The following is a 13484-nucleotide window of genomic DNA, read 5'->3' as shown; positions in this document are numbered from 1 at the left end:
TCACAGAATTATCAAGGTTGGAAAAGACCTAGAAGATCATCTAGTCCAACCATTACCAATAATTCCCGGCTAAATCATATTCCTCAACACAACATCCAAACGTTTCTTGAACACCCCCATGGTCGGTGACTCCACCACCTCCCTGGGCAGTGCATTCCAATGCCCGACTACCCTTTCTGAGAAGTAATACTTTCTAATGTCCGGCCTGAATCTCCCCTGGCGCAGCTTAAAACCATTCCCTCTAGTTCTATCACTGATTACACGAGAGAAGAGGCCAACCCCCAGCTCACTACAACCTCCCTTCAGGAAGTTGTAGAGTGCAATAAGGTCTCCCCTGAGCCTCCTCTTCTCCAGGTTGAACAATCCCAGCTCCCTCAGCCGCTCCTCGTAAGGCCTGTGCTCCAGACACCTCACCAGCTTCATAGCCCTCCTTTGAACACGTTCAGAGACCTTAAAGACATCACTTTCCAACGGCAAGCGCTGCCACCGAGCGCCCTCGGGGCTGGGGGCGGTTGCGGGGCGGGACGTGACTGTGGGACGCCGCGCCGTTACGGGAGCCGTTAAGGCGCCCCCCCGTGGCTGCCGCTCGCTGTGCAGGCTCCAGCAGGAGGGAGCGCGGGGCGGGTCGGGGCGGCTGAGGCACCACCCTGTGTTCCGCTGGGAGAATCCATTGCCGGGGGAGCCGAGGGGCGGCTAAGGAGAAATGGAACGTTTGTCGTCGTGCGGGAGTATCCGCGGGGAAGGGCGTTCAGCGGGTTGCGGGACGCCTCGCTCCGTTGTTTATCAGGGAGGGTGAGCTGTGCGTGGTGGTGCGACAGGGTTGCTTTCCTTTGCGGCTCCCCCCGGTTTCTCTGGGCTCGGTGGCGCGGCCCCGGGTCAGCGGTGAGGCGAGGCGGTGCCGGGCGCTGTCAGCATCGTGCTGCCCTCCGCCATGGAGCCGCATCGCTGGCTGCCGCTGGAAGCCAACCCCGACGTGAGTGGTGCGGGGGGAAGGGCGTGCCTGGGGGGGAAGAGTACGGCGTGGGGATGCTGGTGGCTGGGGGTGGGTGCCGGCTCTCAGGCTCCACCGTGCTCGTAACCCTTCTCTGTTTCTTTTATTTTCAGGTCACCAACCAGGTAAGCGCCTTCTGTCGGAGGTAGCGCGGTTCCCCTGCGGCTCAGGCACGTTGCCTTTCATTTTCTTGAGGCAGAGGCTCCTGCCTCTCCAGCGAGAGGAGGGCTGCCGCCTTCTGATGCCGGGCCTTCGGGAACCTCCTTGGGAAGCCCCCAAGCGTGTGAGGTGCGGTGTAAGGACCCTTGGTAAAGGAGCAGAGAACACATGTGTTGTGCAGCAGGGAGGTGGTCGGGATGTTAACGTAAGGTAATCCCTGATGGGTAGATGTGTTGAGGGTGGGTTTTGCCTTATTTTTTTCTTATTATAACATTATGGATTTATATAGCAATTTGGGGTATGCACGTGATGATTTTGTGGGCTAGTATGGATCTGCTTATGTAGCCATGTTGCAGTCTTCTTTAACTGATAATAAGAAATGATATATATATATATATACAATATTTACACTTACTCATGACTATATTCGTGTAATTACACTTGGTTTTGCCGCACTTAAGAAAGGAAACCTGGTTTATCCAGCACTTACAGTCTTTTGTGAAGACTGAATCATAGAATCATGGAATCACAAGGTTGGAAAGGACCTATAAGATCATCTAGTCCAACCGTCCTCCCTTTACCATGCCTACAGAAAACCCCTAAACCATATCTCCTAGCTCTCCTAATGTGGCCCTGCAATTGTGCTCAGCCATCATTCTGAATATCTTTATCAAGCACAGGAGGTCAGATGTTGATCCTGGCAGGCTTATTGATTTTGCTGTGGATGAGTTTGAGTCAAAAGATTATGAAGCTTCCAGCAGCAAGGTGACGTTCTTAGAACTGATTTTATGATTCTTATATTGTTACTGCTGTGGAACAACTCAAGAAGTTTTAATCCCAGCCTTGAGTTAAAATTAGCAACCCTTGCTGTGATCTTTAATTTCTTTGCTTCAGATTTTAAAAAAATATTGAAATTCAGAGGTTAAATTCCAGTTTGGAGGAAAATAATTACAAGAGCCAGAGAAATTGCCGTTCTGCTGTTCTTTTTTCTCACCTTCCAGATGCTGCGGTGAGTTAATCATGGTATGAATAAAGTCTTATCAGCTGTGTATTAGGAATCAAGGAGGAAGAGCGAGTAACTTCTGTCCAAATCCTGTATAGTTGTCTTGCTGCTATATGGAACAAAATCCTACGAGAATATTAAAGAGATTGTTCTTTTTCTCAAAGCCTCCTTTGCTCATAGGCTTTGCATCCATGACAGATGATATCAGTTCACTGTGGAGGATCATGGATATATGAAGTTCGCTTCACAAGGATTCTCTTGCTAGTATTTATCTTTAGATAAGTTAGATTTTCTCTCTTAATGTGTTTTTCCAGCCTTAACTGAACAGCAGTTGTAGTTTCTTAGAATTTTAGACTGAGGTGTATCTTTTACTGGGGAAAAAAGAAAAAAGGTCTCTATTAAAGAGTATATACTAAGCACCATTAGCCATGGGTTTTGTTTTATTTAATCTTATTTTTATATTGGTAAACTGTATAACAACAGGACTGTTAGTCACCAGTTATTCACTTCCTGCCTGTGTTTAAAACAATAATAGTAATAACTTGCTTCAAATGAGGTTACGAACATGACTTGAAATAATCCTGTTAATTGCAAGGACAGATTCTGTCTGTTTGGGTTTTTTTGGATGTGTGTCACTTTGCAATGTATTATAGAATTCTGAAGGATGAAAATAATATGGTATATTTCTTACGGCTGTTGTTTGTGTCTCTAGAAATAAGTTAATACACACATCTTCTGTACACCTTCAGCCATCTGCTTCTTTGTGGGTTTTTTTTCCTGCTTGCGTTTACTTGCGTGTTTTGGGTTTTTAATGTCATTTTATTTATTTTACTTGAGTATTAGATTGTTCTTAGAACATACTGCTCATGATACAGTTGTTAGGTGTGTTAATGAACTTTTAAACAAAATTCCACAACTTTTAACGTGCGTAGATTCTTAACTGTTGCATCGTGATCAGAACTTCTTCATTTGTAAGCCCTTCTTTACGCAAATACATTGGAATTATGTAAAGATCTGGAAACTGGCTCGTAAAGATAAATATAAATAATCTTTCTTAGCTTTAAAAATTTCCAACAGCAGTGACTAATTCATAGTATACTGCCATCTATCTTACAGAATTGCTTGGTATAGTAGAGACCTTAAAGAATACTCTGCTTTCGACCTCCTTGCCATGGGCAGGGCTGTCACTCACCAGCTCAGGCTGACCAGGGCCCCAGCCAACCTGGCCTTGAGCACCTCCAGGGGTTGGGCATCCACAGCTTCTCTGGGCAGCTGTGCCAGTACCTCACTACCCTCTGAGTAAGAGTTTCTGCCCAATATTGAGCCCAAATCTTCTTCATTTAGTTTGGAACCATTCCCCCTTGTCTTACTGCTATCAGAACTTGAAAGAAGTTGAACCCCCTCCTGTGTTGGGGGCCCTAGACTTGGATGCAGTAATCTAGATGGGGTCTCGCAAGATCAGAGTAGAGGAGGACAATCCTGTCTCACTTTGCTGGCCACCAAAAACCCTACGTTCTTTTCCTTGGGGTTGCTTTCAATAAGTTCTTCTCCCAGTCTGTGCACGTATCTGGAACTATTGCTTCTTGGCCATCTGGGTAAGGTTGAGTGTGTTGTAGTAAATACATACTGCAGTGCTGATTTGTCACAATATTCTCTTTTTCCTCCACTTCAGCAGTCTGATGGAATAGATTACAAAATCAGTCCAACTTCAATGTAGAAAGAGTTGATCATTCAGTGTTTGCAAAGCTCCAGTTTGTGAACAGTGACGTTAGGAAAACTCAGGGCTGCAAGTGACTTGTGCTGCCTTTGTTCACCGAAACTTCTGCTGAAGGGAATGAAAGAAAGTGGCTTTGTTTGCCCACTACTTATTAAACAGTATCTGTATGTCTCTGTCATATCATCTTTTCAGTTTCTTCTACCACCAAAACCAAGCTAGACTGCTTATAAACATTGGGAGTGAAAAGATCAGATGTAAGCTCATTTCTCCAATTCAGTCAGGCCTGCAGTGCACGATCACTTTCATAAGTGTAGATAAACAGATAAGTAATATTGGTTGATTAATTTGTCTTTCTTGTTCTCCCATGTTCTGAGAAGCATTCTTGCTTCCTAGGCAAGGTACAGTGCCACCAACTCATGCCTTTGTTACAGGTAGATACTGCTGATTGACTGCAGCTGATCATGAAGCTCAAGCAGCAGCTTCAGGTAGTGCAATTAAGGTATGCAAGTTTGACTACAGAGCAAATAGGGCTTATTTTCCATGTTTTAATTACCTTTCAGTATAGTTGTCAGGCCTTTGGTCCTATTTTTAATCCTTTAATGCAGTGAGAGTAAGCTACAAGAAGAAGTCTAGTCTGTGGACTTTCTTGATGCCTGTGACTTCTTGTGGGAGTTAAAGATCACAAAACACAGAATGAGTGACAGAAACTGGATGCAGCCATTCTCTGTCCAGTCAGGGACAACGTTTCTCAAGGGCACAAATACACAAAGGCACAAACACAGAGATTAGTTAATTATCTTAGGAAATGAGCTTTACTTTTCCTACAGGGTCTTCTCTTTTATGAAGTGTGTTTGTAACTCTATCGTGCAAGCTTTTCCAAATGAAAACCATGCTGACTGAAATCTCTGGAAGAGCAGCACCTGCAGTTCCTGAAGTGCATTGATGGTGGAGGTCCTCACAAGTGAGCTAGTGTTGGAATGAAGGTGCTTGTGATGTGCAGAAACTTTCTATGTGTTTTTCCCAGCATAATGTGATTCTTGTGATTCACTGACCTGATAGCTCCGCCTCAGGACTCAGCCTCAGAGCCTTCTGAAGCTTTTGGTCGCTAAGAATGGTTTCAGAAGAAAACCCAGTCAGCTACCTAGTTCGGATTACTGTGTTACACGTTGAATTGCTGTCTATATGTTGATCTGGTCCTGGTTCAAAGGCACAGCGATGCCTGGTCATAATGAGTACAAAGATTCAAAACTGCTTGGTGGATTGCATTGGAAATAGGTAACTTTTATTGTGAAGACAAGGAGCTCTAACTGTGAGCACAGCTTTTTTAAAACATACTGAAGAAACAGAACTGTGAGAAGAGTTTTCTGGGTATATCAGATTTTAAATCAAATTGATCTTTTTTCATGACAAGATTCAAATAATAAAATTTTAAAATGTTATTGTAATTGAGCCATATTCCTTGAGTTTAATTGTGAAGTCCTGAAATAATGTTTGAGGATAGTAAAGAACTTGCAGTAGATGGTGAACTTCCCAAGTAAGCATATTATAGTGGGCATCTGTTGTTTCAGTAAGACTGTATTGTGGCAGCTCTAAATGGGGAGTTGTTGGTTAAAGAAGAATAAAGCACTTCAGAGGTTGATTGGGCACTCAGAGGGTGGTGACACACTGGAACAGGTTGCCCAAGGAGGTTGTGAATGCCCCAGCCATGTAGGCATTCAAAGCCAGGGTGGATGTGGCTCTGGGCAGCCTGGTCTGGTGGTTGGTGACCCTGCACATAGCAGGGGGTTGAAACTGAATGATCATTGTGGTCCTTTTCAACCCAGGCCATTGTATGGTTGTATGACTTGGATTTGCTCCTCTCAGGCTTCTTAAACATCTTCTCTACAGGTGTGTTGACAAATAGATTTCCTCAAGTAGTGTTTGGTGGGAAGTATGATTAAGTTTTTAAAGGAATCGTTCCCTTCATGAGCTGGAGCATGAGGGTTTCCTTTTGAACACCTGGAAGTACTTCCATGCTGTGTGGGTGATGGAGCACTGGCTCGGGCTGCCCAGAGCAGCTATGGGGTCTCTACCTTTGAAGTTCTTCAAAAGCTGCAAGAATGTGGTGCAGAGCAACCTGCTTTCCCTGTCCCTGCTGAAACAGGGGAGTTGGACCAGATGGCCTCCTGAACATTTGTGGTTCTACACAAAGCTTTCCTTAATAAATAGAGAATATCTGTTAAAAAATTCAAGCGCTTGGGTTTTAGGTTATGGTTGTCCAAGTTTAATAGATGTTATAGTTGTTCTTTCCTTCTTCAGTAGCAGTGTGTTAGGTAACAGATCCAGAATCACTTCTTGTGTTTTGGTACCTAGCTGTAGCATAGGAGAGATGACAGAAAAGCTTTTGACTTAAACTCCTTTCAGAAGTACTAAAGAAGCAACAGAGAATTACTTGAAGAGCTGTGATTATTACTTTATCTATTTTGAAGTATTACCGTATCACAGTCTCGTGCAATTTGGACAGGACCTTAGAGATCATCGAGTCCAACCCCCAGGATTTGAGCCTCCTGTGAAGCAGAGCGGCACTTCTACCACTTGCGCCACAGGGGGGATTCAAACCCGGAATGAAAAAAGGTGTTTGGAAATGTACACCTAGGAAAAAGTGTGTACTTTTCTCTGTTCATAAGACCATCAACAATCCCAATTTCAAATTACTGAAGCCCAACACCTTCAATATAGGGAGCTGGCATCAGATATTCTGAAGTATTCATGGTGTGAAGTAACATCATGAGTTTCTTTGTTTATGCTCTGACCTATGGTTTCCAGTTAAAGTGAATAAAGTGACCAAAAAAAAATCCCAAAACCAAAAAACAACTTTCAGAATGGGTTTAATGCCTTAGTAAAATAGTACTTGCTGCTTCCGTTTCATAAAGCTTTTTAAGCTTTATAAATGACATGTAAAACATGGGGATTTTGTGTGTCTTTATCAGCACTATTCAGCCTGATTTAGCACGATTTAATTTTTTTTTTAATTCTAAGATTTTGGAAAGTTCATGGTGATGCATTGTATTTTGCATTGTAAATGCTTAATTATGCTTATGTATGTTCGACTAGTCACTTAGTATTACTCTGTGTCTTCTTTTCCAGTTTCTCAAACAGTTAGGTATACATCCTGACTGGCAATTTGTAGATGTCTATGGTATGGAACCAGAACTGCTTAGCATGGTGCCAAGACCTGTATGTGCAGTGCTTCTTCTCTTTCCAATAACAGAGAAGGTAAATGTTTATTTAATAATGAGATGATCACTTTTGTTGTAAGCAAAATGGGAATGATCTGTTGGGTTGGGGTTTGAGCAACCTGATTTAGCGGAGGATAGCCCTGGCCATGGCAGGGAGGTTGGATCTAGACGATTTTTAAGTTTCCTTCTAGCCCAGACTGTTATGTGAACCGTGTGCCTTGGTGTCAGAATCAAAATGAGCCTGAAACATTATTCAGAGACTTCTTGATTAGAAACAAACAACAGGATGCTTCTTTCATAACTTTCTTTTGATAGCCTTATGTGCACGTTTCTAGTTTATTTTCAAGTGTTTTAATCGAAGTGGGGAAAGAGAGAAACTTTATGTAGTTTTCTCTTGCAGAAAATTCAGAATTTGAAAGTACACTCTGAAAAGGCACAGTTCTGCTACTTTTAGCAGAAAGACTCAATAGGAGGAGCAAAGTAAGAGGTGAAGTGTGGAACATTATCAGTTGCAAGTATTCCTTGAGTTTTTGTTTTCTTCACTGACATAACTTCAGTCATCTTCAGTTCAGTCATCAGTTCCAGTATGGCTTTTATTTCTTGGACAGTTGGGTTCTATTTTAAGGTGGAAGAGTATAGATATATTTGCTGCTTACTCCCACCCATCCTTTTCCCCTCAGTATATATCAGTTTGCTTTTAGGGCTGGATACCCTTGTCAGCATACAGATAATCTTAGGGTTATTGTCTAGGTTAAAGATTAATGACTTAGTCTGCATTGTAGGTTGTAGACAGTGTGAATTAGTGTGAGCATTGGGCATTTAGAGCCTGTTCCAGTGAATGTGTATCAAGGGATAGCCCGTGCTGGAAGCAAACTCTTGAGACGATCTGGGTCAATCCTTGCTTAAAACTTTTGTATTTTTAGTATTCCCAGCATATTCTGAATGCACTTTCTATTACTTAGAGCATTCAGAACATTGAGATAAGCTGCAGTGTGCAGCCCTAATGCTGGAAAAATTTGTCTGTTACTGACTGAGAAAATTTTCATACGTTCCTCACTCTGTTCAACATTCAAACTTCACAGACATCGTAATTACGTAAAAAGTCCATCTGTGTCAGTATTTTGTGCCTGCAGATGGTCTAAGCAAAAGGAGGAAGTAGCAGCATCTTCTATCATATTTACACTGAGTTTGTTGTCTTTTTAAAATCATCCTTTTCTATTTGAGGTGGCATCTTGGGAGGGAAAAAACCCACTGTACAACATAACAGATTTTCTTTGCTCACTCTTAATCGATGATGAGCTTTACAGTAGTATTTGAGATTGTCGAATCAAACTAAATTGTCTTTATTACTACAGAAAAATAAATGTTTACCTTATGATCATGGCTTTTAAAGAGCCATTTTAAAGTTCTGAGCATTATATGAATCTTACTTAACATTCCTGGAAAAAAAAATGCAATATATAAAGATGGAATTTGTAAGAATGCATCATACTGGTTAAACATCTGAAGTATTACAGTTTGCTTGATGATGCTTTTGAGACCTCTATCCTTAAGAACATGTTGTTGGTATAAAAGAGATGATGGCAGGTGCTCGGATCAAGAAAATACTTTGAACATTCTTGAAATGCTGTTAGACAACACGCATTTCAAAGTGGTCGTTTAACTGTTACTTCTTTATTTCTTTTCCTGATATAGATGTGATGCTGAGCTTTTCAGTTGAGCAAGTCTATGTAAGCTGGTTTTACCACCTCTGTTAAGAGTTGCAAGATGGGTTTTGGTTTTATGAGGCATCTGTTACTTATGCAAAGTCGTTTTGCTTGGATAATATAACCAGTATCTATATGGTTTGTGAAAATTCTAAAACTTTCATCCTAGTATGAGACCTTCAGAACAGAAGAAGAAGAGAGGATAAAAGCTAAGGGGCAAGATGTCAAATCATCAGTGTATTTCATGAAGCAAACCATCAGCAATGCTTGTGGGACAATTGGGCTAATTCATGCTATTGCCAACAACAGAGAGAAAATGAACTTTGGTAAGCATTATTTGGTTACTTGCTTGTTTTTGTAATATTACTGTTTGTTTTTTCTTTCTTTTACTACTGGGGAAGGTATTGAGGGACTGATGTGTTGTGTACTATTTTCTCTGTGCATCTCTGCTGAAAGGGCGCTTCTGCCTATAATTATAAAACCAGTTTTTCACACTAATTCAAGTGTAGAGCACTCAAAACATTTCAATCTGCAGCAGGTAGCAGTTCCTCTTGCAGTAGGCGTTTGTGTTGTAAGTGTAATTGTATCTTTAAATCTTTTGTTGCATTTAAGCAATATGTAAGATTTGATGATGTAGGAGCTAAAGCATGATACAAAGTATGTTAATGTATGTCTTTTTTTATATTTAAGAAACCAATTCATCACTGAAGAAGTTCCTAGAAGATTCTTTATCTATGACTCCTGAAGAAAGGGCCAAATATCTAGAAACTTACGAAGTTAGTATCTTTCTTTTTTTTTTTTTTTTCTTTTTAAGCAATTTAAGAATTATTTGCATGTGCAAGTACTGTCCCTGGTGCTTGATCCAGTGAATTGCTTAAACAGTCAGAGTTTGTGTGAGCTCATGATCAGATAGTTGCTGCAAAAATACCTGCTTTGGTAGTTTGAAGTATTTCTACCTGCCAGCAGAGTGGACTGAAAGGACAGTCCTGCCTCCTACTTCCTTTTATGCCTTTAGCTGTTGCACCCAAGGAACCAGTTCAACTGAAATGTAATCTCTCTTCCCTCATAATTCCTGACAATTAGATGAGTGAGCTGATAGTGTGGTTAGTTTGATCATTATTAGTGCTGATTCAGAGGATGTGATGGAAGATCTGTCTGCTGATGGAAAGTCAGAACAGTGCTGTTGCTCGTGATGGTAATGATTGCCTGTCAAAATGAATAACCTAACGATTTCCAAATCATGAGTTCAATTCAACCTTATTGAGATGCTCTTGGGAACAAGGATGTTAAATATGACTGAGGGAAGTACTAACAAGCAGGAATGGTAGAGATTTGATGGAATGTTCCGCAGAAGTGCTGGACACAAGATGTCCAATTTCAGCTTCTACCTGAGCCATGTGCTTACTTAAGCCAGCAACTGATTCTTAACCACTCTTTTCTGTGTGTTAAAGGGTAATTACAAACTGTCAGGTATTTGAGTTGAATTGAATCTGATGAAATTTCTCCTTGGAAGTGGAGATTGTCTGTTGTCTAATTTCTTTACCTGCCTGTTATAAGCACTGAACAAACGAACTTAAAGCTGTGGCATTTGATTAAAAAGAAGAGTATACATTGATTCTTGAAGTAATTTAAGCACTTTATTTAAAATCTGATTGAAATGTACTTTAATTTTAGGCAATTCGTGTCACTCATGAATCCAGTGCCCATGAAGGTCAGACTGAGGTATTCATTTCGTCTTGTTTTCTTTTTTTAACGCATTTGTTAATAACTACTTTGAGTGGAATATGATAGAGTTTAAAACAAGATTTATTGGGAAACTGAGATTATTGCTTAGTTTGCAGAATTGCATCAGTCAACAATTAGGGCATGAAATGAAATACTGTTGTGGAGAAAACAAATGCACATGAAGCTTTACAGGCTTTGTAAGGCCTTTCTATAATATAGATGATGTCTTCAATGTTTATTTCACTGTAAAAGAAAAAAGAAATTGTGCTTTAATGAAGGCTGGGATTAGGACATTGTGATGTATAATCCACAGTAGCCATACAAATTAAATGAACGTTGTGTAAGAGTTTGAAATGTTTTAGTTCAGTAAAAGAAATACTACAGAACTCACATTGTTTGTGAACAGATATTACTTTAGGTGAATTTTCACTAATAGATACATATACTGATTTTCACTAATAGATACATACACTAATAGATTCATAAACTTTTTATTCCAAAAGATCGAGCCATAAAATAAACCAACAAAGAAAAAACGATCTGTGTTTTGGAACAAAGATATTTACTTTGCTGCTTGATCAGTTCTGCACAATGCTCCTTTATGTATGATTAAAACCATTCTGATTTTAGCTGTCAGGGAGCTGTATATGCTCCATGTTATACTTTGCCGTACTTCATCAAATATAGGAACAGAGCCTCAAAAATTAAGTGAGTTTTGGAAGGATCTGTGTAACACATTTATTTTCACTGAGCTGTGAGATTGATACTGAGTAAAAAAACTGACCTTGATGAAGTTTTGTGAAGGAGTGTATGTGGTGTTTTCTGTTTGGCTTTTTGTTTGTTTTTGATTCTTTTTTTGGGAGAGAGGGAAGAGTTTATTGAAGTTCTCGCAGCAGTTGGTTTGTTTTCAGGCTCAAAAGCAGAACATCTCTGTCAGACAGAGAAGGCATATGCTGGTTTAACATTCAGCATTCTCTGTCTCTGTTCATACTAAGGCAGTTCTCCATCTTTCTAATTCAGATTTCAGTATCTGTTACACAGCAGAAAAATTGATTAGGTTGTTGGTAGCACTGCTTTGTATGTCTGTGGCTTCAGTGGCTCATCTGCTTCCTTTTTTCTTTTCTTGAAGTGCAGTGGGTGAAGCTTTGTTTCTTCTTATGGCTTGTGGTCTATCTCCTACACACTGCAGTAAAAAGCAAAGCAGACCTTTCTGCTTCCCCTCATCATCTTTTTTTTTTTTTTTAAACTCTTCTGAACTTTCTCTACATCAGTCAGGGAGGGTTCTGCAATACAATAAGATGTTTGTACAACTTCAGATTTCTCTTCGTCTTCTAAATGAGAGACTTTGAATAATCTGGTCTCTTCAAATAGTCCTTTTGCAGGTATTCTTGGTGATCTCAGTAAGGGGGGGAGTTACGGAGGTTATTCTACACATTGCTAAAGACTGATTTTTTTACTTAGACACTTGTGAAACTAAATCATATTTAGTTGCTTTGGTGTACTGTAATATTGATCCAGGGAATACTTTGTGTACTTTTACAGAAACTATGGAGTGAGTGGAAAAGAGGATGAAAGAGCTATATAATTCCTGAGTGTCTTTATAAGGATTCAAGAAGCTTCTAAGTAATAATAGAATCCACTAATAAGGGACAGTTAATTTCTTAGCCTTCCACAAATTAATTGGTTTCCTGGTTGAAGTCACACAAGTGAAGGAATTGCTTTGCTTTCAAGTACAGTTCTTTATAAGCAAAGCAAAATATGTGAAATGTGAATATACGGACAGATGTAATGTAAGGTTGAGCATGAGTTAATCTTATAGTCTGTTCCCTTCAATGGAACGCTTTAACTGTTGCTGTTTCGTGTAATGATGTAGGGATTGATGAACAGCATGTGATGTATCCGCCAATTAACCCGACTTATCCCGGGACCTTGACTGTCCGGGGGAGAGACACAAGCATGGATGCCATGATGTCTTCTCTCAGTTTTATTGCTACGTCACACTCCTTATATACCATCCTAAATCCCACGCAGACACATACACCCGCTATGCAAAACCTGATGCACGCGAGAGAACCTGTACACACACCTACCTAAACCCCCCTGCCCACTAACTCTTAACCTACAGGCCTAACTCAGCTATTCTAGAACACTCCATCTATTCAGAACTACTGTATGCACTCATAAATCTTTACAAAGACAACTTAGTACCCCAACACAGCATGCTCTTGTAGATACTGAAGTTAACATCTGCAGGTCATGAAAGGATGTTGACCTGTCACGCAGGGTAAGTTTCTCACACTCTTGGATGAAGAAAGAAGAGAATCTCATTCCTCCTTCGTATCTGTTATTACTAGGATTGTTTTCCTGGGAATTTAAACCTCCTTACAGAGCACTGGAAAAGAAAATGTTTTCCTTCCTAAATATCTTGGGTTCTGTTCCACAATTCCCACTACTTAATAGCAAAGATGTTTTTCATGCAAATCTCTCCTTGAATAAAATGGCTTATGTAGTTGCATAACAGTCATTGCAAACAAAAAGTCCTTTCCAGGTGTCATACAGAATTAAGAGAGTGAGCTGGCTTACTATTTCAACATGAATAACTTAATCGAATAACTTGGCTTGTGTAGTTCTTAAGAGCAACCTGCTCTGCAAGTAGTTCTGTGCTTCAGATAGGTGTTGCATTCTGCTGTCAACTCAAATTCTTCTGTGGACCTTGCTTAAACTCAGCAGTGAATAGAATCACTTCCCAAAATGTGAAGTACGGCAGTCAGATTTGCTGATTTGGTTAAAAGACTGCTACTGCTTTCAAGGCGCTGTTCTTCTCTCTCTTGCAAAACAGACTGCCACACCACTGATCATTATCTTGAGGAGAAAAAAAAAAAAGAAAACAGGAAATTTTCTGTAATCTTCAGTTGTAGAAGAGACAAAAATAGCATATTGTTGGGTTCTCCTGTGATGATATTCT

The 13484-nt window shown here is 40.4% G+C and overlaps 1 protein-coding gene across 2 annotated transcripts in view; it reads left to right on the top strand.

Moving 5' to 3' along the window:
- Positions 1 to 845: 845 nt before the first annotated feature.
- UCHL3 (ubiquitin C-terminal hydrolase L3) overlaps positions 846 to 13484 on the top strand; it is a 38307-nt gene continuing 25668 nt past the window's right edge. Inside the window, exons 1-6 of one of the 2 annotated variants that reach the window (XM_015851628.2) lie at positions 846 to 973; positions 1105 to 1116; positions 6997 to 7125; positions 8964 to 9120; positions 9485 to 9570; positions 10469 to 10516. In XM_015851628.2, coding sequence (XP_015707114.1) covers positions 932 to 973; positions 1105 to 1116; positions 6997 to 7125; positions 8964 to 9120; positions 9485 to 9570; positions 10469 to 10516 — 474 coding nt within the window. In that variant the 5' untranslated portion in view covers positions 846 to 931. Of the gene's footprint in view, positions 974 to 1104; positions 1117 to 1214; positions 1361 to 6996; positions 7126 to 8963; positions 9121 to 9484; positions 9571 to 10468; positions 10517 to 13484 lie in introns of those variants that run through there. The other variant, XM_015851629.2, reaches the window with a different exon arrangement.

This window comes from Coturnix japonica, chromosome 1, assembly GCF_001577835.2.
Source record: "Coturnix japonica isolate 7356 chromosome 1, Coturnix japonica 2.1, whole genome shotgun sequence".
Classification (NCBI taxonomy): domain Eukaryota; kingdom Metazoa; phylum Chordata; class Aves; order Galliformes; family Phasianidae; genus Coturnix; species Coturnix japonica.
This window is presented reverse-complemented; position numbering and strand designations above follow the sequence as displayed.